This window comes from Hetaerina americana, unplaced genomic scaffold (genome assembly GCF_022747635.1).
Source record: "Hetaerina americana unplaced genomic scaffold, ioHetAmer1.1.p SCAF_4, whole genome shotgun sequence".
Lineage (NCBI taxonomy): Eukaryota > Metazoa > Arthropoda > Insecta > Odonata > Calopterygidae > Hetaerina > Hetaerina americana.
In genome coordinates, this window is record NW_027286985.1 from 55,570,526 (window position 1) to 55,597,600 (window position 27,075).

The 27,075-nt window shown below is 38.5% G+C and overlaps 1 protein-coding gene across 3 annotated transcripts in view; it reads left to right on the plus strand.

Annotated features, from left to right (window-relative positions):
• Positions 1-27,075, plus strand: part of LOC139691988 (dual oxidase maturation factor 1-like) — a 350,529-nt gene that overhangs the window by 210,600 nt on the left and 112,854 nt on the right. For all 3 annotated transcript variants that reach the window (XM_071589978.1, XM_071589980.1, XM_071589979.1), the window contains one exon: positions 203-260. In XM_071589978.1, the coding sequence (XP_071446079.1) occupies positions 203-260 (58 nt within the window). The remainder of the gene's footprint in view (positions 1-202; positions 261-27,075) is intronic.

The following is a 27,075-nucleotide window of genomic DNA, read 5'->3' on the forward strand; positions in this document are numbered from 1 at the left end:
TTTGTTTTAATTTTCAATCTTTTATTAACGCTAATAAGGTTTACATAAATGTCAACTATCGAAGGAGTACGTTTTATATAAGTTATTTTAGATGATGGGTGTATAATTTTAGTAAACATATTTATGTAGATATGAGCTACTCTATATTTAAAGTTTGAATTAATTGAAATTTGCTAATCATTTTCTTTTCCATTTTTTACAGAGGTTCACCACTTTCACCAGCGTCACATTGAGCTTATTTGTCGGCACGGTTATATTAGGTGAGTACAATTCACTTTTTTCAATTTGGGTGTGGATGTAGTAGAGTATGTCTTAGTCTGTGTGCACATGCGTGTGTGTTAAAAAAGATATTCGCAAATTACTTATTTCTTTGAAACATCAATCATTGCTCCAAGTGAACTAAGCCAAAAACCTTTCCATAAGTGTAGATGTCGTATTTACACCAATCTGTACAAGTCTGTTTTAAAACTCACATGACCTAATTCTGGTGTAAAATTTTAAATGACTAGTTAAATTACGTTTGAGGTGATTTTTTACGTGTTTCGTAAAACAGAGATGCATAGAGATTATTGGTATTCTATGAAACTGATGATACTTTTCGGATATTTTGGAACTTATTCATATATTATTAAATTACATTTTCAAAAATGATGTAAGGATTATCAGTGGACCAATGGCGTTCCATTAGTATTAATAGAGTGCAATAAAAAAGGTTAGGTGTTAGGCTCTTCACCTCTGGTTTTGTCATCTACAGAGCCAAATGATAACAATATCTGCTGCCGTTAAGGGTAAAATAAATTAACTTTATCAATACGGTGCATTTTATAATGTGAGTTGCTACTGTTTATCGATGAGGGTTTCAGCCAGATGAGTGTTTCATGTCAGATGATACCTTCGAACAAATGAATTCTTCAAATATTCCTGAGAAAACTCTAATCCAAAGATGGTTCATTCAAGCTGCTATTTCATTTTCTAATACCTGGACATGATTTTACGAGACCTAACCCTGGGGTGGATGAAGTCAAAACCGCTAAATGCTTTCAAGCGAGACATGTGGAGCCCCACAAAAGTCCTCCCGGATTTGTTGAAGGCATACCGAAATGGAGCCCGCATCCTCATGGTTTCATGGACTGCGCATCATGGGAAGACGAGTCGGGATAGAGTTGTTACCTTTTTCCTCAATGCCCACCACGCTTATTCATTCCTCAAAAAATAGCTCCTCTCATCCAAATGCCCCGCTCTTGATGTTCATGCTCCGCCCATATTGAGGCGTCGAGCGCATATTTCAAACGCGGGCCTTCGTTGGAAGCACCGCATTTGCATCTCGTGGAGGTCCCGTTGCCGTATATCCACGGCCTCAGCCCTCGCAGTCCGGGCGGAGAAAGGGACATTAGTGGCGGGAAATGTGAAAGGGTGCGCCCCATAAAACTCTCATTCACCTTTTACGCAAAGAAAGAAAAGATCGTAATCCTCTCTCGCAGGAATTCATCAGAGTCCGACCCTTTAGACTGCGAATTAAAAGGAGCGGATTTATCGCCCCCACTCCATTCATAATTGTTCCTATTCTCCGATGTGAGGAATGGTTGTACTTCTCGAGTGGGGCGAGGGGTGGGAGGGGGATCGGTGAGCGGTGGCAGACGGTGTAATCTCGCTCCCGCATCTCGGTGAGCCGCAACCCGGGGGGGGGGGGGATTATGGGAAGAGGGATGGGGGAAATGGGAGGCTTCGACGACCCTCCTGCCCAGCTTTTGTGATAGGCACGCCTTAGAAACACCCTCCACCCTCTCCCTAGATTTTCCGGGGTGTCTTCACTTGATACCTCAATGCATAGGGCGTGTGTGTGTGTGTGTGTGTGTGCGTGTGAAGCGTCTTCGGAGTAAGTGGATGGGAGAGCAAGAATTTCAAAGATGCTAGAAAGGCCCTAATGCCCCCTTTTCCCCCCTTCTTCTCCTTCCTTCGACCGAATGTTCATAAACTTAACTCGGGACTCGCCATTGCTCTCATGTGCAGAGGATAAATGTAGGTGCATTAGGAGAGCAAAAATTTCAACCGGCATCTGCGGATTGCATGTTTACAAAGAGTTAAAAATATTCTGAGATTATGTAGCATACATCTGCTCTGTTAGTGGAGTAATGTTTTCCTAAAATTCGTATAAGTCTGTTTGGAAAATATCTTGAATGAGATTTTATTTTTTCAAATGATGGATGCGTGAATTCCTTGTTGTTTTTTATGATATCATCATATGTATTGTAGCTATATTCTTTTTACCTCGATGTATAAAAATATTCAAAATGAAAATGGTGGCTGAAACAGGAGGGTGGTCGTAGACTGCATTCTTTTGAGATATATTTGTGGAGATGTATGGAAAAAGTTAATTGGACGGAGAGGAAAACTAACAAAAGACGTTCTAGTCATGGTGGGGGAGGAGAGAATATTTTTGGTAGAAATTCAAAAAAAGGCAGTCTTATAAGATTCATTGCGTATTTATTAGAAATAGTATGTTGATGGAGTCGTGGTAGTATAAGGTTAGAGCATTGCTGACCAGATGTACCAGATTCAATTCCCGTGAACACCTCTCTGGGCACCATTAGCTTCACCCCAGCTGTGTGATTTTTCGGGCACCAGAAGTTCATGGGAAACCATAGGTGGCACAGGAAAATTACTTTGTTACCGTGTGAATTTCACAGGCCGTCAGGCTTAGTATGCTGAAAAGTTTGATAGAGGAGATGGTCTTGAGTGAACTAGAGACAGGAAAAGAATAGCCGTGCTGGACGGAGCAGCTGGATGCATGAAGTTTGTGGTATTGAATAATGGTTTGTTGTGATTAAGGTTAAGAGTATTATTTCTATGTCACATTAGGAGGCCTCAATAAAAGTGGCAAATCTTAGGTGGTGAATCTTTAAAAAAAATGAGTCTAATAAAAAATCTGTCTTGCGCAGTAGACTTTTCTTAATATTAGTAAAATAATAAGGCTACGGGCTGATACTCAGGGAGAGGATTAAACAGTCAGATCTCAGGAGTTTCTAGTGTCTATGTATCTCCGGCCTCGACGTAACCCCTCGATAGTTACCCTTTTCTTCCGCCCTCGAGACCGGGAGGGACCGCGCTGCATGAAAACTCCACCCCCCTTTTAAGATGCGGCCCGTAATCCCAGTCTTTAAGGCATGGATCCTCTATCACCCCGCACTAATTCGCCCCTTTCAGGCGCAAAATCACTCCCTCACGATTCGATTTTTCGGATTCGTCCTCGCCTCGCGCTATTCCCGTCGCCCATGCGTGCTTGCATGTTCGCCTTTGGCTCCGGCGTCAAAATCCCGTGACGCCTTCTTAGAGCGCGCCCGTTCATAAAGACAGCCCATAAGTGGGGAGGTATTTTCATCGATTGATGCATTCAATTAAAGATATTACGAGCCTCCTCCGGTCCCGTCTTTCATCTCGAGCCCGTGAACGCGTATGTATAGTCACGCGAGACACGGAGAGCTGGTTGTTTCATGGGAGCCTGGGAGAAGGACTGTGGGAACCATTAGCTGGAGAATGAAATGCGGTCTCTTTCCGCATTTTCAATGCAATTCTAAAAATAATCAAAATTTTTTGCGATAGTGATAAGGTAAACTATAAGATTCTTATATCGCCGATTTTGGTGTCAAGTAGCCTCCGTTACACTGAAAATATATGAGAATGAAAGAATTCCCATAACTGAAGAATAACTTATTCATGACCAAGTCTGTCTGTGACTTCGGGATAAAACTACGGCGTAGCGTTTTTGTCTTTTGAGGTATTTATAGGATTCACTAACGAATATTCATCTACACGTTCTTACTATATGTCTGCCTGGAAGATAAGATGTTATCGAATTTTCTTTATTGTACTTATTTTACCGCTGAAAATTCTTACCACTTACATTATGGTATTTAGCATATGGGCTATTAGGTCTTATGGTAAGTATGTTTAGGAGTTGCTTGGTTGAAAGGTAAAATTCTCCATAAATTTAAAGTAATCTTCCTTCCCAAAATGGTTATTTTAAGGGGATAACAGTTTTCAGAAATTACTTTAAATCAATTTGAAATTCAATATATGCCATTAAAAAAACGAAGAAAACTGTTTATGGGAATGCCTACGAAGATCTTAATAATATTTTTCTACTTTGAATCATTTAAAGAAAGTTCAATTATTCATTGTGGTGAAATCCGCACGTTAAAATATGATTTTGTTTATAATGGGCTAATTTGCGTCCTAAAATAAATTTTAGCTCTTGTTAATATTCATGCTTTTTGCCGTTTTAGCAGAGTTTTGCCTTATATAAAAAATCTACCATGAGTAATTAAGGTTTCCTAATGTTTTACAGATTTTCTCCTTATTAAATTGTGACTTTTTTCTTAGTGGTCATATTCTTATTTCGGTTAATTATCAGTCATAAAATAAATAAATATAGCCTATAGGCGTTTCCTTTAGATTTTCAGTTTGATGTAGGCAAATTAATATAAAAATAAGTTCACTAGTGAAACTACTACTCTGCAAATTGATGAGCGAAGTAAATTTAAAATAAAAATTTTTCCTATTATTAATTTTTTTTTAAACAGGAGTAGCGCATAATTAACTCTTGAACGGGGAGAAATTGTTTGACGTCACAACCCGATAGTTATGCATGAAAATATTGGCTGGCTCTACCAGAGTCTTGTCACCAATCAACCTCTGGTAGTTCATCACTTTGACAATGTCAATATATGCAGAAAATGACTTTCCTTCCATTGCCTGGTCGGTGATGCTTTAGAGCCCATTGAGTTCTGCTCAAAATGGAGGAAATCTTTTCATATTTTTGCACCAAGGAATCCCCCACGGGGCACTATCTTTTATTTGGAGAAGGTTACCATCATGCTTGAAAATTAATTATGGCTGGATGATGGCGTAACGAATCCCTACGCAGCGTTCTAGGTGCGAGAGGTAAATGGGAAATCAAGAGATGCCCATCGCTGAATCTGCCAGACGCATGCTTCCCTCAGGGAAGATAGCCGCATAATTATTCATTTTCGCACATTCTTTCTGATTTGACATGTGCAATTACGGCGTGGGGTGGAATTAAAAATTTTCTCCGTTTGATAAAAACCACCGCCTTAGAAGAACCTTTCCAGTTCAATCGTTGCCAGTTAATTTTGAGATGTAATCTCCATCCTGTACCAGTTCTATTGAAGGTTAGAGATTAGACAAACCAAAGAAAATTATTGTCTGTGCTACCTTCATGGTCATATTGATTACAAAATTTTATGCATCATCAGTAAAAGTTCAAAGTTCAAAAACAACAACTTAGATGATCTTTTATTTCTGCGACGCATCGCTCAAGCCTTAATTGCCACCCTCACGTATGGCACCAAACCAGAGTCTACGGTTTGCGCCACTTTCATCCGAATGGCACACAATAATGTTAGGACGCTTTGCCCAATTAATTTCGTGTAAGTTTTTTGGTCGAAATATTTTATTTTTCTTCAGCGGTCGTTCAACCTTGTGTCATATTTAAAGACAAAAGACTCCTCCAATGTGGTGCCCGGGAATCCTTTTAGTCAAAATAAAGGGGGGCCTGCAATCGGGCAGTTCGTGCATTAAAACCGGGTCGACGTGCGCCCCGCGCACGAGGAGACACGGGTAGGATTTCAAGTTCCCGACCCACTCACTATATGTATAATACATACGATATGCATTATTTTCTCCTCCGACTACCAAATGGGCACACTAAAATAGGAGAGATTAAATATGGCGGGGATCTGGAAATGTGTTTGCTAGTCGCACCGCTCCATCCGCGACCACTTAATACCCGATGGGAGAACGATGACGCGCGCGGAATTCTGGGATGGGCAACCCCATAGGAATGCAACATGGAAATGAGATGGAGAAAGGGTGAGAGAGAGAGGATATGAGAAGTGGGACGGAGAGAGAGAGAGAGAGATATTGAAGGAGAACGGATTAAGTAGGAACGAGGGGATTCAGTCTCTCCTTTTTATTATCCTCCCCCTGGCATCTGAGGAGTGAAATATTACTCCGGGAGGCCGCCGCAACTCATGAGACCAAAGGGAAGGGCAGTGAGTGCGGGGGCGAAGGAATCACCCCACCCGTGAGAGGACGACTATGGGTGTGGGGAGGGGGAGAAAAATGAGTAAAAGTGTGGAGGGAAAAAAAAGTGGTGGATGCACGAGATTAAGGTGTGATTTGTTGGCCGGGGAATATTTTTTCCCCGCCCAGGAATGGGGAGAGTTCCGCCGGTGTGGATAAAGTACTTACACATAATGCCCGGTCCGCCTCGATCCCTCCGACTCGGATCCCTCCCTCCCCTTAAACACTCCTCCATCATGCCACCACCCTCGTCGCTCTTGGCGTCGGCTTCTCCGAAATCGACAGACTGCATCCGACTCGGTCATTATTATCCCGTCGTGAATTTCGTCTCGCTCCTTTCCTTGAGGGTCGACGATGATTAGAAAAATATTGCCCGAATAGGCCGATTCGCGGAACCATCAAATAAAACTTCTCTTTCTTGCGTAGCAATGACTTTTTCCCACCTAGAAAAGCATTGAGGTGTGTGCTCTAAGAATTCTTTGTAGATCGATTTGCATGGTCTTAAAAAATTAATCCGTTGTGGGCTGGGAAATAAGAAAGTTTAATTGAATCTTCTTGAAAAATCCTCACCTCTTTCCTTTTTAGAATAATTTGAGACTACGATTTTTAATCCTCTCGTCAATGCTTTATAAAAGAATAAATAACTAGATAGAGATGATTTATCATCATATTATGAAGAAAGGATTCATCTGTAAACGAAAGTTTTTATCCTAATATTAGCCTGCTAGTACTTTGTTCGAGTAGGCTAATCTTGACTCGCTACTGATATTATTACACTTAAATTAAACCTAGCACTGGTTCTTGGCGTTGTCAAAACTGAATAAGGTCTTGTTTATTTAATTTCTTGGAAGTCTTTGTTTCATGAAAAGAGTTTCATTCAGTTATCACATCTCGGTCGGATAAAATGTCCAAGGAAAGCTAATTTTTCTGATTTTTCTGCAAGTGCATGTATACTTCAAATCTTACATCAGTTTGCATTGATATTTTAATGTTATTAATGATCTGCTTTTGATTAATAGGAATTTGTTTTTGGCCCATTTTGTAATTTCAATGATATATTTTTGAATTTTGAAACCATCCAATGGGTTATACATATATTTCAGCAAAATAAATATTGTGTCATATTAAAGCCCCTAAGAAGTGAATAAGCAACATAATAGTAAAAGGCCTGGTGCCAGCTCAATGATTGAAACAATTTTCATGAATCCATATTATGGCTTACGTTTAGAGCGTTTTATTTTACCGGTATATCTTGAGATTCTCTGAGGGGATGAAAGAAACGGAATGGTTATAATTTGTAGCTTCAGAGATTTCGATATGGAATGGAGGTCGTGTGTGTCGTGTTACGAAATCATTACATTCTCACTTAATCCGCTGTAATGATTGCGGAGAGAATAGAATTAATGACAAGGTCTTAGGAGGCACACCCCGTTAGAACGCAAGCATTACTTTTTAATGAGCTAATTGGCAGCCAAGACGGGAAGTCCTGAAGGAGAAAGTAAAATTTCGATGTAGAAACGGGAATCAGAGAAACGGAGAACAGATCGGATACGACGAGTGCGTGGTCGGTAGTCGATGGGTATCGTTTACGCGATTGGATCAGTGGCAGCGCCAAACCGGAAGGACGATAGGGATGGAAATTAAACATCTGCGGTCGCTCTCGATTTTCTGGGTCGCTGGCTTTCATCCAAGCGCTCCTCTTCCAATCCCCTCCTCTTCTATCCTCTAGTCCCTCCCCCTTCAACCATGCATATGTCGCTCAGAGAAATCCCTGCTTTTCAGCGTCGAACAAAGCGTAGCAGTTTTAATTGATAACTCGCTCACTCGTAAGCTCGCCAGCCAAATCTTCAGTCAGTTTTAGTACCTACTCATTGGTAGATAATTTCTACAGATAGATCTAACTAGGATCAACTGCTGAACGCCGATGATGGAAAATGTAATAGTAAGCCTCCACTTCGAACTTAGGTGCAGCGACGAATATATATATATATATATATATATATATATATATATATATATATATATATATACATATATATATATATATGTGTGTATATATATGTGTATATATATATATATATATATATATATGTGTATATGTATATGTGTATATATATATACATATATATATATATATATGTATATACACATACGTATATATATATATATATATATATATATATATATATATATATATATATATATATATATATATATATGCTTTCGTAGACGTAACACAGAAGTGCCGAATAGTACAATACACAGTAACACACAATATAGAAACACAAAAAAAGAAGAACACTCACACGTTATTTCTTGATATTTCGACGGAAACAATCCGTCTTCCTCTGAAGATATAGAAGTAATGACTGCTGGAGTTGTTGAGGTGAGGGGTGCGAGAGAAAGGGAAGGGGGCCAGGAGAAGGGGAGAACGGGAGGCGAAGGAGGGGTGAGGGTGGGCTTCCACAAAGTAACAATTTTAGGCCACTCCCATCAGTGAACGACATTGAGGCCCGGATGCTGATAGGCCATACAGATGTAAATGAATGCCATTTCAAGTGTTTTTAATTGTATAGGGTTATCGGATGTGGGAAGGGAGGCCAGGACGGAAACATTGTAGCACAGGTTGAAAGGGGTATTATGATGGGAAGCATGTTTAGGGATGGGGAGACCCGCGGACGGGGAGGAGGGATTGCACGAGGCGCGGTGGTTATTAATCCTAATGTTAAGTGGTGTGGAACATTGGCCTATGTAAAATGACGGGCAGAGTTTACAGGTAAGAAGATAAACTACATTCTTGGAAGTGAAAGAGGAATAGGGGAAGGGCGGGAGAGAGTTAAATGGTGGGATGGAGTGGGGTGGAGTGGTGAAAATAGGGCAGGTTTTGCATCTTGCTCGATGACATGGAGTGGGTATGGCTCTGGGGGTGTGAGGGGATTTTGAGAGCGGCCTGGTGGATTTGAGGATATTTGCTAGGTTGGCGGGACGTTTGAAAGTGACAGAGGGGCATTTGGGAAGAAGGTTGGAGGAAGTGTTGTGATTTTTGAGGATGGGGAATAGGTCTTTGAGGATGAATTTGAGAGACTGAATGCCTGGGAAGTAGGTAGTACAGATTGAGAGAGGCTGGGAGTCTGTGGTTGAGGCAGGCTTGGGGGTGTAGGAATGTTTAAGTATTTTTTTATGGAGGAGGGAATCAGGGTATCCTCGTTGGAGGAGGGAGTGGTGAAGGTTGTTGAGGTATTTCTTAAGGGATTCGGGATGGTTGCAAATGCGGTGACCGCGGATAGAGAGGGAGTAAGGGAGGGAGCGCTTGGTATGGGAGGGGTGACAACTGCTGTAATGAAGGTATTGCTGCTTATTAGTGGGTTTGGTGTGAACAGAGGTAAGGAAATATATATATATATATATATATATATATATATATATATATATATATATATATATATATATATACACACACATACATATATACATATACTACCTTGATCAAAAAGTTCCCGGAATAACCACCGTGTGGCGCTCCCATCGTTCCGATTTGAGTTCTGTTTATTTTGTTAAATTGGTACATCTGTTGTTGATATTCCCTTTAAATCTTAGTGTCATAACTTGACATTTGCAAAAGTTACGTAGCCAAGAGTACATCTATCTCTGTGTGTGTTGGCGATTTTTTACAATTTCAGAAATGGATTTAAATTTGCAACAACGAACTTGTATTAAATTTTGCGTAAAAAACGGATTTAGTGGCGCACGGACGTTGGAAATGTTGGAAAAGTGTTTCGGCAACGATTCTCTAAAAAAATCGGTCGTTTACCAGTGGCACGAGCGGTTCAGAAGTGGTCGTGAGTCAATCGAAGATGATGAACGCAGTGGCAGACCATCGACATCGAAAGTCGGTGAAAAAATTGATAAAGTAAAAGAAATGTTGGTCAATAACCGCAAATTAACCATCAGAGAAATAGCGGAGGACTTGAACATTGCCTATGGATCCGCCCAAGACATTGTGGTTAATGATTTGGGTTTCCGTCGTGTAGCATGCCAAAAGACCTCAATTTCATGCAAAAAAGAGACCGTGTTGACGTCGCAAAAGACATGATTTGCGAGGCTGAATCCGATCCCACATTCATCAAAAGGATCATTACTGGAGACGAGACGTGGGTTTATGAGTACGACACGCAATCCAGACATCAGGCAAGTGAATGGCGTTCACCAAATGAGCCGAGACCAAAAAAACCACGTCGTTTTCAGTCAAAAAAGAAGGCAATGCTGACGGTTTTCATGGATTACAACGGTGTAGTGCATCATGAATTTTTGCCAGAAGGCCAGACAGTAAACAAAGAGTATTATTTGGGCGTTATGAGACGTTTGCGTGAAGCAATTCGCCGAAAGAGACCAGAAATGTGGGCAGAAAACTCGTGGATTTTGCACCATGATAACGCACCGTCGCACAGTGCTATCATTATTCGTAATTTTTTGACGAAAAATGCAACAAATACCATCCAACAGCCACCGAATTCACCTGATTTGGCTCCCTGTGACTTCTTTCTGCTCAATCGAGTTAAAAAACCATTACGGGGAACGCGTTTTAGCAGCCGAGAGGAAGTAATGGAAAAATCGCAGGAAGCACTGATGGACATACCGAAAACCGAATATAAAAAATGTTTCGAGGATTGGATCAAGCGCTGGCATAAGTGTGTTGCAGTCGATGGGGATTACTTTGAAGGGGACAATATAGATTTAGATGAATAAACTTGTATTTTTAATTTTCTGAATAAATTCCGGGAAATTTTTGATCAAGGTAGTATATATACAAATATATATACAAATATATATATATATTTGTATATATATTTGTCTTGTTGTATATATATATATATATATATATATATATATATATTTGGAGGTAGAGCTTATGTAGTCTAATGTATTCACCTATAATAAACGTCATTTTTTTCACAGGAAATAATTTAATATTATAATTTTATTTACACTACGCACGAGATTGGTTTCGTAAGCATGTATTTTCTAAACGCATTGTGGCGTTTGGAGTCGATGATCGTCGTTAGAGCACGTCGGTCATAATTATCGTGCATGCGTCTATTCGTGACTCGAGTCCCCTCCATCTCGAATGGATTTGAAGCAGCGCGAGGGATTTCCGAGCTGACTTGGAGGTACGTGCCTTCTATTCACATATCTATCTACCCCTAAAAACTTTGATACGCTCCGCTGACCAAGAGGAAAACCGGAGCAAACATGGATCTCCGAAGGCGATTCGTACTATGTGATTTTTCAGCACATCCAAGCCCCGATTGGTCAGGATTCAACTCACCTTCCCCCCCCCCTTCCCGGTCAGCATCCTCCTGCAGAGAGACCCGCACGAAACGTGATCGGAAAATTATCTCTCCTTTTTCTTCGAGCGCCAACTCGCCAACGCATGAGGGTTTACTGAAATATCCGAAGGAAACACTTCGTGCCGTATGTATCATGAGCCAAGTGCCGCGTCTCATAAATTTAAGAAAGGACTTCAAATATCACGAGATCAACTGGAAAGTATAACATCGGGGGTCGGACGGGGGTGATTGAAAGGGCATTTGATCTGAGGAATGGATTGGTATCATATACGGCATGCACATTCATTGCTTGATGAGATGGCTTTAACCCCAAGGGAAAACGTACCGAATGGAGACCTATCGATCCTCAAAGCTGAGCCTAACTCAAGCAAGACTACCGAATTATGGCTTATGGACTGTGCTTGTTGATAAAATAATATAGACGAATAGTAAAATTAAAATTATCACCAGATGCACCCTGGACACGAAACACATTCAAGTCATTACAACATATCGGTCATGATATTATATATTAGGCTGCAATAGTTACGCATTTTACGAATTAGTTGAGTCCCATATCCTCTGTTAACTTAATTTAATTTTGCCTGATAACAGATTAATCGATACTGTAAATTTGATTGAAAATGAGGAATTTTAGTGGTAATATATTTTTCTTGATTATGGGAATAAGTTTTTCAGAAAAACTACTGGCATGCTATTAAAAAATTCATTTTAAAATGTGTACATGCAAAGCAAAAGTCATAACAGAGTCTGTTAGCCGAATCATGATATTACAAATGAGTTGAAGGTAGTATTAGGGTTTTGCCCCTGTTATGAATTTCTTCTACTTTTAAAGTATTGGTCATTAAATCATTTTGAAGAATATTTTACCATACCTTCAGGGATTATGATTAACTGTGTACATGCTTCAATTAAATAATGTACAAAGTTCTCACCTCGATAGCCCGGGTTCGAATTGTAGAGTGACCAGATTATTCAGTGGTAACCTAATTCCTACTTGGTTGCTATTTGAAGAACGTTTTAAGTGGAGTAAACCATCCATCGGATGGATCGTTCAATTGTGAGCCCCTTGCCGCCTTTGGTTGAGAGTAGGCTGGTTAATGTGGACGTCGGATTTCTCTCCACCCTTTCTTGATTCCTCGACTACCTACCGCAATACCCATCTAGCCCCTGAATGCGAAAAATAGCCTTAGCCGACGGTTAATAACCTCTTAACTTAACTTAACTTAACTTAGGCTTCTCTAATAACTACTTAAAGTATTTAAAGTGTGGCGGAGTTATAAGTACCCCGAAGAAACATTTCTTTCGGTAAACTCCATTCTACTTTTCGTGGCTTCAAAAATTACTGACCATTTTCTCCTTGATAGATTAAAAATGTATGATCTTTTAAATCAACTGATATTCAAAACTGATTTTAATCTGTGAACTCAGTGTGTCTTTGTTTAATATGCATGTTAAAGTACTCGACCGCTTGAAAGTTATGACAATTTACGAACTTTTCGGAATTCGCGAAATATATCTTTCCTCTTCTCGGTACTCTTAATTCACTCTGGTTCCTATAGTTCAACCCGTTTCCACCAAATGTCTTTGTAAAAGGTTATTAAAACTTATAAAGGCAGTAATTTTAGCGCTGCCTGATCAAAAATATTATGTTATATCTGTTTGACACGAGTGATATCGGAAGGATCAGTAATGGCGTAAGTTAGTGAATCTCTTAGAGTTCACTGTAACGAGAAAACACGTAGGTTTAGCAGAAAAAGGCTATGAATGCTGCTTTTCTAACAGAAAAACCTATGTATATAAAACTACATGGTCTTGATGAACTTTGGGTAAAATTTATCTTCGGTTTGATTTCTCTATGATTTTCAAAGCATTGTCCATGTGCTTCTCTCTATTGTTTCCAACGTACAATGTAGCACAGAAAATGCCCGCTTTTCACGAAATGTAATTCAAGTTATGTGAGGAACGAGCTTTCTCGTATTTTCCAGCCGTCGATAGATTTCAAGAGGGAAGACGGAAATATTTTCCGTTATCAAAAATACGCATTGACTGTCGGGGGTGAATGTGGATGGCGGGGCTGTGCAGTTAGAGAAAGTGTGGAAATAAAAGGGAGGGGGCGGGAGAAAGTGGAATTCAAAACAAACAAGTGCTCCGAAGGTGTCTAAATACATTTGCATAAACGCTCCTCTCGTTGCATCGAGAAATGCGGGAAGAAAGCTATGCCGCAGGTGCACAACTCCCCCGCCGCGTTGCATTTGGGCACACAAATGATCGCATTGAATTAACTCTCGCAATTTTCCAACCTTTTCGTTACATTATTCAAATTTATTTCATTTTATATACTGCTCTTTTTTTTGAACAAATTTCTATGCTAAAAATTATGTAAATTTGAATTTTATATTGCTCTTGTAGAGGAAATACCTTTTATCAAACCTAATATCTAACTCCAGCACTTATAAAGACTTCTTGCTTATTTATGAGTAAATTCAAGCTATCTGATGGGTTTTAGATCCGTTATGTATTCTTACATCCCTCTTAAAGGCTCATTTTACCACTGGAAATAGTAAATTAGTTATATATATTTTAGGACTGTCAAATCCAGATGGAATTCCCATTTCATTAAATTTGGGTAGAAAAATGTTAAGATAACAATAGGGTGATCATTTTAATGTTTACTGACAATTATATGCTAATGTTCAAACTTAAATCCCCCATGCATCAGGTATTATTAGGTATTTTTCAATAATATATACGCCAATAAGTTAGGGCAATTGAATTATGCAGATTAAATCTTTATTACCCTGACTTTTCTTGATTTCTTTCTAGTGGATGTTTATGCAAAATGTATTCAACATTATTTATTCATTAGGATGAATATAAGGTAATGAAACGTAAAAATCATAAACAAAGAGTAATCAACCCGAACGTCTATTTATTGGGTGATGGTAGAGTTCACCGAGTACTAAGCCCGACGGCTTATGAAATTCAACATCTGGGTAGGCGGATCAGTTCTTTCTCCCGGCTATGACTTCCCAGGAAGATTTAGCGACCAAAAAATCGCACAGTTTAGGCGGAGCTAAGGGTGCTTAAGAGATGTGCTTGGAAATTGAACCCGGGTCTCCTGGTCCATAAAATAGGGTATAAGGTGTCGACCGATATTAAATTTTATGTAAGCATACATTAAAGAGTAATAAAATATATTGTTAAACAATTCTTGCCTACGCCCACTTCCTCTGAAACAAATGGCTCAAGAAATCGCAGGAATAAAGAAGAATTTCACTAACTAAGCAGTAGTCCGAGACGAAAGAAACGAAATAACCGTGAAATCTGGTAAACCACTGGGAAAAAGAAAGAAGGAAATGGGAGTCTATTAAGCTAAATACTTTTGACAAATACACGGTTATCAATCAATAGGTAGGTTTCATAATAAATCCTACTGTGGCATGAAGTTCTTTTTTAGCGGTTTTAAAATTAACCTAAAAATATATACCTCCCCTGAAAAGTCGACACCTTCCTGTGGGATCGAGATGTAGTTACCAAGATACTGTCCTTGTGATGTATGATATAGATAATCAAAATTTGCAAGAAACAGACGTGAGAATGCTAAAATGCATAAATAGCGTGTATCTCTAACTTTACAAGCATTGCGTTTGCTATTAATTATACTCTTACAAACGTATCAAAGTATTCCTAATTTCAAAATATATGCAAGTAATTCAAAATATATACCCTGTATATTAATTCACGAAAGCAGATTAAACATTTCGTACGAGTATGTTGTTTTGTTTGTTTGTTCAAAACGACGTATTCATATAATTTTAAACGACTTCTTGGTTCCTTAAGTAATCAATTACTGGCAGAGTTAGGAACGTTTTCGTCCTTGTATTTGCACATTAAACAATATAACTTTTAAATTGACCTATTGCGAATTTATACGTTGGGTTGACTCTTTAAGGTCTCACAGCCAGAAAGTTTGTTCAAAGTGTTGGAAAGTAATCGACAGTTTCTATTTTTGTTTAATTAAAAATTTTACATGAAAATAGTGAACAGATACTCTAAAAAAATATCAATATGAAACAAATGAAGATATAATATTAATAAAATACTGGAGCTCAATCAGCCTCACTTGATTTCATAACAGATTTTATAGATTTGTCTTTAGTATTTTGGGAGGTATTTTAGGAATAAATGAGGCTTTAATATCATGATATCTAAAGCTTCTATTTCAAATTTATTTTTCTAATATATTACAAATAAGATCTGTTAGTTTTAAACCTCCCAATAAACACAACTGTATAATGAATCTTTCCAATATTTTATAATCTAAACTTCCACTTTCAGCTTCATCATATTCACCATATCATTCACAGTTTCGTAACCTGGTTCACGTATTTAATGTTTTAATGTGTATTTAACAACATTAATTAGCTCTTATAATTATGAAGCAGTTCCACAAAATCAAGCCGACAACCATTTTCCGTCCTTTTGTTTTCTATTCAACGAAACTACGCAATAGCCTAAAGCATTGGTCTTTGTAATAAGAACATAATGTTCTCAATTGATTTAAATTAGACAACTTTCCCTGATTTTTTTTCAAAAGGCATACATATTTTAAAAAATATTTTCTTTGCCTCTTATGTTCAGCGGTTAATTCTAAATTGGCATCATTCATATGGGCTTTTTCTATACCAATGACCAAGGAGTGAAAGAATTATGCGTAGGCCGAGAGTATGAATTCATCTTCGGACATTTGAAATCTAGAATATCGAAACGGCAGCCGTTTTATACGGTGCTCTGTCAAGGTTATATTGGATAGGTATCAGTTGTCTTAGAGAATACATATGGTTATATGTAAAAAAAAGGTTACAACAAGATACAGAAAATAGCTAAGAAAAGACTGCAGAGTGCCCATAACCAGAAGTCACATGGTAAATTGTAAGTAATACTTTCAAAGTTGTTAGCATAGCATCAATTTCCGGCCCGGGAGGCGGTGAAGTAACTTTTTCGCCACCCTATGTGGCTTTTACTCCACATAGGGTATGGACGTTTGTAATTGTCCTCAATTTAATGTACATGGGTTGGTGGAAGAAGGGAACGTAAAGTCTCAATCTCACTACAATCAAGACGTTAAATAAATAAAAAAAGTATTCCCATCCATCCTGTGGGATGAAGTCTGTGGGGCTCACTTGGGTCATCACTTGGTTTAATACGAAGGAGAATAAATTAATGTACGCTATTCCCGTTTTCAGGTCATATCAAATGATCCTTTGAAGCATATGCAAATATCTCAAACTCCTTACATAACTATTTTCTATTTCTAAATATGTCAGGACAAATTCAGTGCTTGCATTTGTACCTAGTACATATCTAGTTGCTAAATAAAAGGCAAAGAATACCATCAGCCTACCAGATATTAAATGAGGATTTCCATGTGTGATCTCGCTCTAATTTTAGGCAATAATTTAGCTGGCTCATTTATAGGTTATGGAGAAGTGTCACCAAAATATTTTTCCGAAAATGAAAAATTTTTAATTCGTAAAATTTCTACTTTAAAAGAAGAGTATCCCACGCGTTTTTTGCTTTCCTACAAGCCAGAAACTCCTTCAGTTTAGGCTTGCCCCTCAGTTGCATTTCTTGAACTACCACGCGACCAGGAGTAATACTTAAAAAGTTTTGAATTATAGAGTTCTTATGAATCTCACTAAAAATACTCATTCAAATGCTAAAGGCATTGAATGTACATATTCCCATACTGAATTCTGCGCGGAAATCCCACAATGAAGATTTTCAAAGGCCTGAGGTTGAAAGAGGGTGGATTATTCCATGAATAATTCGGCCATATTGAGATTCAATCTCCATCTGTAGAGGTTGCCTCACGGTTTGAAAATGGAACTGAAATGAATGCAAACCTCGGAAGAACGTGAGGTTCTTGCAGTCTTGAATGGCGTTTGTTCCGCGACCTTGCCGACTGTTGCCAGAGCGTTAGGAGACCGGAAACACGCGTCGCCTGTTGAAGTCTCCCCCCTCCACTCCCGCCGCCCTCTCCATTTCCATCTAATCCCTTTCTCTGATTCATCCACTTGATTGCTCGCGAGAGATCCTATCCCCACATCCCTCTATCTCCCTTCTTCCGTCCCGTTACTTTTTTACCACCAGTTTTTTTTCTCCTCCCCCGCGAAGTCGGTCATGTCCAGACGCGTAATCCGTGCGCTACGTGCCTCTTGCGGACATTTATCCCAGGGTCTTTCAGTTTCGTAAGATCACGATTGGTTTTTAGAGCGAGGTTTGGTAACTGCAGCCCTCCGAACTTCCCCATTCTCATATACATATATATGTGTGCGTGTATATATATATACATACACACCTACATATTTGTGCACATACAAACGCATAAGATGTCGAAAAAACAATTGAAACTTCAAACTTTATTCTAAAACATACAGTTTAGATAAAGCATGTAAATTGTAATAAGAATTTCCGTATGATACTACATTTCATATTTAGAAGAAAAGTGAGAATGGTAGCAATTAACATACATTTGCGTTAAAATTTTTGATTAGTTACAGATTAAATTTTTACTACTCGATATTACATCTAGTAACAGTTCAAAAAGGAAACCTCATAGAAGCAAAGAAAATACAAGAATATAAGAAATTAAATTGAGGATACCTCAGTGCAAAATTTATTATAAATTTGTAAATCACGTGGCCAAGATATCGCTATCTAACTTGACATAAAACTTTCACCGTAGTTATTCAGATGGGTAAAGTCATAAAAATGTGTCACAATTTCCGTTGAGTAACTTTTAAGTAAATATTTTGATTAAAATGATAAATTTCAGACTAATCTTTTATTCCATGCTTCGTAAAGGTGTGCCGTAAGCTGTAATATTTACATTAGCACCAAATCGGTCTTCGAATCTCCCGGATCTGCCTAGTCATTATTAATTTGCTTAAATGGTTATTCGCTTGTAATCTCTCCTTCTATTCTTCCTTTCGTAATGCTCCAAGAGCTCATTTTGTCTCTCATGTCTTGTCCAATCAATCGGCTTCATCCTTCTTTTATAGTATCCCAAAAAGATTTCGCTTTTCCATTCATATCCTCATTCCTTTCTACCGTGTTTGCATTATTTTTTAAAGAACATCAGAGGCTTTATTTATTTATTTATTTCTTCACTCACTTAATCTCATTTCATAATTTTATGTTTATGCTACTGATATAATTGTAGAGGGTGAAAAGTATTATAGGGTTTAAGTGCATTAGGAAAGTTATTTAATTAATTGAATGTACTGTAATGAAAGCTGGTAATAATTTTATCAATAGAATGGATTTCTTCTAGTCAGAGTTTTTGCTAGATTTGGACTATTATTATATTATCGGTGATAGAAGACTTCAAAGTGAGTATGGTTGTCTTTTTTCCTTAGGATTGCACGTCGAAAATGGAGTGAGAAAATAAAATTGATTTGTTACTTTTCCAAAACTCTTGATTTTCTCATCAGAGCATTTTCCTACTTAACTAAAGACAAACCGAAACCCTTTTTTTTCGATAACTCCCTCATAAATGTTTAAAAAAATATTGAAATAAATCGTGCTACTAAAAACTTTATTTATTTTGGTGTAAGATGTTAAAGTATATTTTATGGCAGATGAACTGAGTGGTTAGCCATTGTTTTAAGTTATTCAGCCGTCTATCACGATGCAACATTATTGGCACGTTTGGAAATGCATTCGAAAGAAACGCTTAAGCAACTTTTATCAATAGTTTTAATGTGCTTCAATGAATTCCAGTGGCTTGTTATCCTTGCTCCCCGCCGACCTTTTTTTCCGCCTACCATCTCGAGTTCAGTCAGCTCCAACCACTTCGATAATAAAGCCATGGTGCATTCATAAAAATGAGGTTGAAAAGCAGTGGCCGGATAAGACGGCCTACCGTCGCCCCGCATTGCCAATCATTAGCGTATCGCTTTCCTCAGGGTCCCTCGTGCCGTATTGTTTCCATTGAGCCCGCCAGTCACCCCTCCGGAACCGTCCTACCCCCCTCCTCTCACCTCTCCGTTCCCTTGGCGCCTCCACGATTCCCCGCCACCCCCCTCCATTCTCCCGCTTCCTTCAAGCTCCCCATCCCCATCCGCGCTTCCTGCCGCATCCCTGACCCACATTCTTCCCATACACACACGGGAGGTCTCTGGTGGGGGAGGGGCGAGACGGCGGAAACGTCTTAACGTGTGGCTCGCCGTGCCGTTTATCACGCCCTCCTCGCCCCGTGTGGGCCGGCAGCCGGGACCTTGCCGCTCGTTTGGCGGCGTCCATAAGGACATTCACTGCCCACGTCTCGATTATTGTTTCGAGGTGCTAAGCTACCGAGATGACTCAGCGGGTAGACGCTAATAGAAGTGGCTCTCTCTGGGCCACGATGCAAGGGCCCTGCCGGATGATTGGGTCGTTTTGCCTTCAACAAGTATGCTTCGATCATCTATCGACCTTCGCTCCTGATGTTTCATGCGCGGGGGGGGAGAGTGAAAATATACTAGGAAATCTCTTGTTGGGACATTTGCATTGACTTTCTTCATCGAGTGAATTTTGTTTTCATTACTTTGCATCTAAATTGCGGCGTAAGAGAAGCATCTGTGTGTTTGCCTTGTTTGATAAATATATTCAATTTTAATGAGATGCAAATGGTCAAATCCATTTCCCCTCTATTTTAATTCCAATTTTTCTGTCCTATGTCATTTGCAAAGAAAATTGTACACATTAAATATTTTCGTTTTACCAGTTTTGCTATCTCAGATCTTTATGGCAGCATTTTCTTGAGAAACCGTTCATTTACATTTATCTTTCCTATTCAAAAGGAAAACAATGATGCGTTTGAAAGAAATTGCGTTACATATAGTGAAAATCAGGGAGGGGTGAAGAGAATTATACTTTTCCCTGTCTTTGTATGTCATTTTTCCGAGTAATGAATTTAACTGGCATGAAATTCCAAAGGTTAAGTAATACTTCATGAACGATTGAACGTCATATACAATATTTTTTTCGTAAAAATAGAATTATCTACTGCAGACGTTTAAAAAGACACATTTGTTGTGTATCTTCATAATGAATATCTATCGTCATCATCTTTATGTATTTAGAATGTATGGTGGTTTAATTTATCCTTTTCATCACGGATTATTATTTTTAATCAACCAAACATCCATATCTGAGATACTTTATAATCTGTTATATTTATGGTTGCAGTTGCGTAAAAAATTGAAGAAGACTTCAACTCTACATATTCATTGTAGAAATATGATAAAGATTCCACATATTCATTGAAAATTCATCCATTCATTATATTTTTTGAATTAAACGAAAATAAAATTTTCAAGTGTTAGATCGTTATTCAAACGTCTTAGTCTTGTTCAATGCAAGAGTAAAAAGCTTGTCCAATTGAACATGCATGTTTGTTACTGACCTTAAAAATATATATAGCAGCTGCAGAATGCTGGTACTGCGCAAAAGGCGCATTCTGTTAATCATTTTTCAAAGTTATTTTGTGATGTTATCATTAATTACACTCTAATTTTATTTCATTTAAACTAGTTTGATAGCATTCTATTTCACGCGTATATATTTACAGAATGTGATAACCTTTTCAGCGGAATAAAGCGTCCACTGCAACCGTCTCTTTGTTCGTCTCTATTCAAGTACCAGGGAACAAGTTCGTCTTTTGAAAATTTAAGTTTTCCCGGCGTAAATTTCCCTTCAATGCGTAGCCACAGCTCTCACCAGGAGTCATTCTTGCTCATCTGTTTACGTCAACGTCCACATGCCGCCGGCTCTCGTGTTAAGTGAAGAAACATGTAGCAGTACATTATTGGTACTTTTGAGCTCCTGACTGATGTCACCAGTGAACGTGTTTCATTTTTCTCGTTGACACGCCAGGAAAAGCGTTCAATATAAACGGTTGCGGAAAGACCGCCCATTTCTCATGACCTCCGAGTCCCTCGGTTAGCTATTAGTTTATACCTACGAAAGCATTTCGACCCCTTTCACTCTGTGAAGCTGATGTCTAGGTATTTGCTCTAGTTTTAATGCGTGAGGACATGTACGTTGATGAGGGCTATTATTTCTGGTCTAATTAAAGATAAATTATATCGTGATTATGTACACAGGGAAGCTGCTCAAGTTGTTATTGTATCTACTGTCACTAGGATCGCTTAGGCATAACATTTTGTGTCATTAATTTTGTAACTGTCCGTGATTTTTCATTTCAATATGCCTCGTTTATAACTCTCGTTTCCCAGCGCTATCCTTCATGAATCTTTCGAAATGGAGTTCGTGGAGCTCATCTCATATGCCATAATAACTTCATTGCGTAAAATGCCGCAACTGAAAATCTTGAATTTTTAGTAATCATCATGGTATCCAATTACTGATGACAATTAATGATGACGAGCGAAACAGGGAAAAATAATTTTAAAAATATATTGCATCCGCTACAAACTGTGTCGTCAATTTCGGATTTGTTGGCTCGCATAAAATGATATTAATAAGCATTGCTTCAGATCTCTGCAAATTAAAGAGGTTGGAATTGGATTGAACTGGATCGATATGACATTATATTCATTCCCACAGAAAGCATTGTTGAAACTAATTCACAGGAAAGATAGAGGGAGGGTTCTAGATTGAAACTTTTTTCACATATTTTTATAATAAATTCACCATTAAATATCTGTATACACCGGAACTTAGTAATCATAACAATCCTATTGAAAGATTCTTGTAAGTATTGGAAGAAGTATACATTCTATAAAATCTGGGGCGCACTTAGGGTTTTGCGACTATTGCTAGATGAGTTTACGTTTCTTCTGGGATGTTATAAGGGTTGTCCTAGGTGATATTAGTGTAAATTAATAGCATAATCATTGAATAGATAAACATATTAGTTTTGAAATGCTCTTCTATGGTCATAAAAGGTTACAAGCGTTAGGTTGGATTAATTTTAAAGAATGAGGAATGCTTGATGACAGTTCTCGAATTAGTTTTGCCCAGAATCACTTCATAAAAGTAAATCTCAACTTTCAATGTACCCATGTACAAATACCTTTTGATTGTTTTAGTATAGTAGTAACATTTACGTTTTTCCTGGACTGAAATACACGTGAATATTAAAGTATGAATTATTTACGAAAATATATTTCCCGCTCAATATACTTTTATTATTTGACGCACTTCTTTAGAATGTGATTGAATCATTTTTACTTCATTTACAAAACACCAGGAACTGTTAACGAGTCGATGTGCCTGAGTGAATTTCACACCAATGAAACTTTTCCCCGTGGGGCCCTACTGGCTATAAAAAGGTTTAATCGACGCGTAGTTGGATTTGAAATGACCGCATATCCCATTTTTCACCTTTTCATTTAGAAAATGTCGATTATTAAATAAATCTTAATAAAATCTATTCGAAAATATTTTAATTCTGGCGTCATCAGTTTGTCAAAATATAAACAATTCCTTCCCTCTACTTGAGTTAACTCATTAAAGTTGCTTTTTTTCTAATTGAATTCTCCAGGTGTTAACTGTTGTACTGAAGTAGTTTTTTCCTGTGTCATTAGCAACTAAAATGTTTGTGTTTTAATTTAAACATTATTGGGCCGCAGCTCTCTCTAATATTATATATTTCCCTGTAGCCTTAAGAGTTCTTCCCCTGGAAATATAATCTAATACCCAAAATAATCACCCAGTTTAAGTGAATTTATGGATTTTCACAGGTGTAGCCTGAATATGAACCCGAACCCTCCGGATCAGCGGCCGAATGCTCTACTCTATGTTTTAACTCATGTACGGATTCACAATTGCTGTCCTGAGACCTCTTCACCCTAGGCTAGTCTGATTGTCCTTATGTCTGGCTTGACACTTCTTAATGGGTAGGCGTCCACACGTTACTCAAGGAAAAATATTATGTTAGTTATAAGACTTTGGTCATGGAATTATTCTGTTTTTCTCATTGTGCCAGAAGCGACAACACTGATGGAGAGATTTTTTTCAAAACGAAATAATATCTTAATGAGAAAAATAAAAACTATACCTAGTGTAAAGGGTTATCGGCACTAGCCATCAACGAAAGTGAATACGAGGTTTCTTAAATACACCATCCCCCGCAGCAACGAGGACACTATCTGGCTACCATATATCACAGAATTATTTATAGTCCTTGGGAGAGGAGAATGGATGGTCCCGTATTTAAAGCAGTGATCCGAAGATTGCATGCGAAGTAGACCGTACCCTACCGGTAAGGCAACCGAGAGCACACATCGCTCCTCAACGTGGCGGGATGCCTATGTGGTAGGAGGGTCGTTTGGCAGACACTTGTCGGACGACGATTGGATTACGAATTGCCGCCTGGATCCCCCTTTGAACATCGCCGGCTCCGTGGGTTTTTGAGATATGCAACGGAAAGTGCTCTCGACTGATTCATCTGGGAGATAGGCGATAGAATGGAAGGATTGAGCCGTAAAAATTACTTCTTCTGACTGTCGCGGATTGGAGACAACTAAAAACCGGGAGACGTTAGTTTTCCTTCCTAGCCGTGGACGGGAGTATTTGCATTTTTAGGCACTTGCCGAGTCCGTGTATCCTAAGCGAGTTGTTTGAGAAAAAACCTCTTCCGTAATAGCTCACATCCGGTCCCTAGCGGTGTCAATAGGAGAACTCTCTCTCTCTCGACTCAGTGTTGACAGCTAAGGGGCCCCGTAGTCGCACGTCTCGGCACGAAGGGGAAAAACTAGCGGTGCTCGCTTGAAGATTATCGTTATTTTTGTTTGAGGCGCCAGGAGCCAATAAATTTCCGAGCGACGAATGCCTCTGTGAATTATAAATGATGCTAGTATTAATCGAACCACGCCGTAGTTTCTTTTTTTTGCGATAGGTGGAGCCGAGACTTCATCGCGCGAATTCCGCGATCGTTATCGAAACCACTGCCACATGAATAATGAAGACAAGGGGTTTTGAGGTGAGAGTCCTCCTCCCGAGGTTGCAACACGCATCACGTAACAAAGGATACGTACATGGGCTGGAAAAAAAGAAATGGAAGCCAAGGTCACCCCGTGATAAAAATAATTATATAAATATATCTCGAATCATAAATTCTTATCTTAGGTTGAATCTATGCTTCTGACCTCAATAAGACCCCAATCAGAGAAAACTAATATTTTTAGCTATTATCTGTTTACGGAGTTGAGATATCCGTAACTGATAAATCTTCGTCGGAAATTAATCTTTCCTCGAGCAGATTCCGGCCGTTACAGTTATGATTTTTTTGTGGCGGGTATTCGGTTCTGATTCCTCACGTGAGGTCCAGAATTGATTTTTAATTGCGTCGACCCTTAATTTTTTTTCACGATAATGCTGCCTAATCCTAACTCGTTCATTTTAAAGCAAACACGCTTGAATTTTCAGTTGCCTTGTAACCAATCACGAAACCTTATTTTGTAGGTTGTGAATTTTCTTAACGAAACAGATGTCCAAGTTCTTTTACAAATCGCAATGAAATATATTGATAAATACTCAAGAAAAAAAATAGGTGCATTAACGCTCCTTGATAAAAGTATCCAATAAAATCCAATTGGAAACGATTCATATAAAAGTGTCATAGATAAAATCTCTGCTTGGTTGAATATTTTATTTGCTATACGAGTGCTTATGAATTAATTTTAGTTTGATATATGTATATTTCATTATTACTCGAGCACTTTGCCACAACCGGTTAAATAGATAGAATACTTATGGATATGGACGTACGTAGGTACTCAGCACTTAAAAATATTTTATGTTTTTAAATTTCGCGCAGTATGTTTCAGTGCTATCCCTTTATTGAAGGTGTCCTCTTTGAATTTGAGTTTACATCCCATATCGAATAAGAGTCAATATGTATTAAGTTAACTTTGTCGCGATATTATGATCAATAAACAGTAAAACTTATTTTATTATATTGTCTAGATATATGAAATTACTTGTCTAATGAGAATTTTATGCCAATTAAGTCGTCATTTAATAACAATACCCTAAGTTCGAATGGATTAACTCATGGCCGGAGCATCGTAGGTTGAAACGTCAAGGATTGCCAGTTAATAATAAGATTCGTGGGCTAAAGCCAGTGTATCACGCCGGTTTGCTCACCGTGGATATCCCTTCCTCCTGAAAGCGAAAACAACAGTCGTCGATGCTAATTCAAGCAGCCAATGAAAACCCACAGGCCAAATTGGCATCGATTTCCATGAAGCGGTCGTCAACCGGTGAGAAATGAAATATTTGCCCATTGTTTTAGGTTTTCTCATTTCCTTTTGCCTCCGTCTCCCTATATATCCAACTCCCTCCCCTTGACTCCGCTGCCACTTGTTCAACGGGCGGTTCTGTGTGTTTTTTTTAATCTCCGTTGGTCAGCATCAGTTTATAAATTCTACCCACGGGGCACGAAGGTGTGGTCAATATGCTCTCAATATCGCCGTTTTCCCATCGGAGAATTTATTTAAATATCAAGTGGACCAAAATGAATTGCGGATTTTGTATCTCACCCGAGTTGCCATTTTGTTCACGTCCACTATCGTGCAGGTTAAGGCGAGAGTACTTTCCATTCACACTGCCTTCCTCAATATTCCTTCATATTCCGTCGTTGTATCTCAGAGTCAATGATTGTTGACCGCTCAAGAGCCTCCTTTTAGCTGTGATGCACTAATATCTAAAGCCATTTTAAAACCACTTTGGTTCTTTTACTGTTTGACAAGTTCCAGTCACACACATTTTTTTATCATATGCTCATAGATACACATCACCTCTATTATGCATGCTTCTCTGAATTTATTGATCAATTGGCATTCGGTATATCTTCATCTTCCATTCCGGTTGTTCCATTTCGAGCCAGCTTTCTCATCCACTACCAGCAGGCCATGGCGCGCGGTCTTTGTGCTCGAGTGAATTAAAAAACGTTGCTCTACATCGTTCAACTCCTGAGCCCACCAATCCGAGCTTTCATGAATCCCTCAATAAAATTCTTTGAGTTGCAAAAGAAATAAACAGCTCTTCATTTGACCTCCTATGTTTAAAACGTTTATTAAGCTGATATTTTGTCAGTTTGAGACTTACTTCTAGCATATTAAACTAGGTAATATTTACATCATACTGTAGACACGCCCTTTTGAATGTCGTAATGAACCAAGACCTCTCTGGTTTTACACCGACTGGCGTGGTAAATCTTCGGCATTTCAAAGGTTAATGTTATTCGACTTTTATTTTCTCAAGGTAAATTTATTTCATGACAAAAGTACTTGAATTCGAGGTTTCAATGGATTTTAAGTTCTGATATCACCTGAAAAATAAGCATTTCGCCGCTGTCCCGTCCATGAATTGTATGAGTATATTTGGGTGTATGGATGCATTTTAAGGCTGCAATACCTGATTATTAGTTGTTACAATACGAAATTTCATATTGAAATTTTTAGATAAAATTTAAGGACACATACTCTGTGATTTTTGCGTATTTTTACGACACATTTTATTCCTAGTAAAAGTTGTTGAGTGCTTTTGGAGGTCATAATAAGATTGACTAGTGCCTCCTTTTGAGCTTGTAGTTCGGGCATCTTCG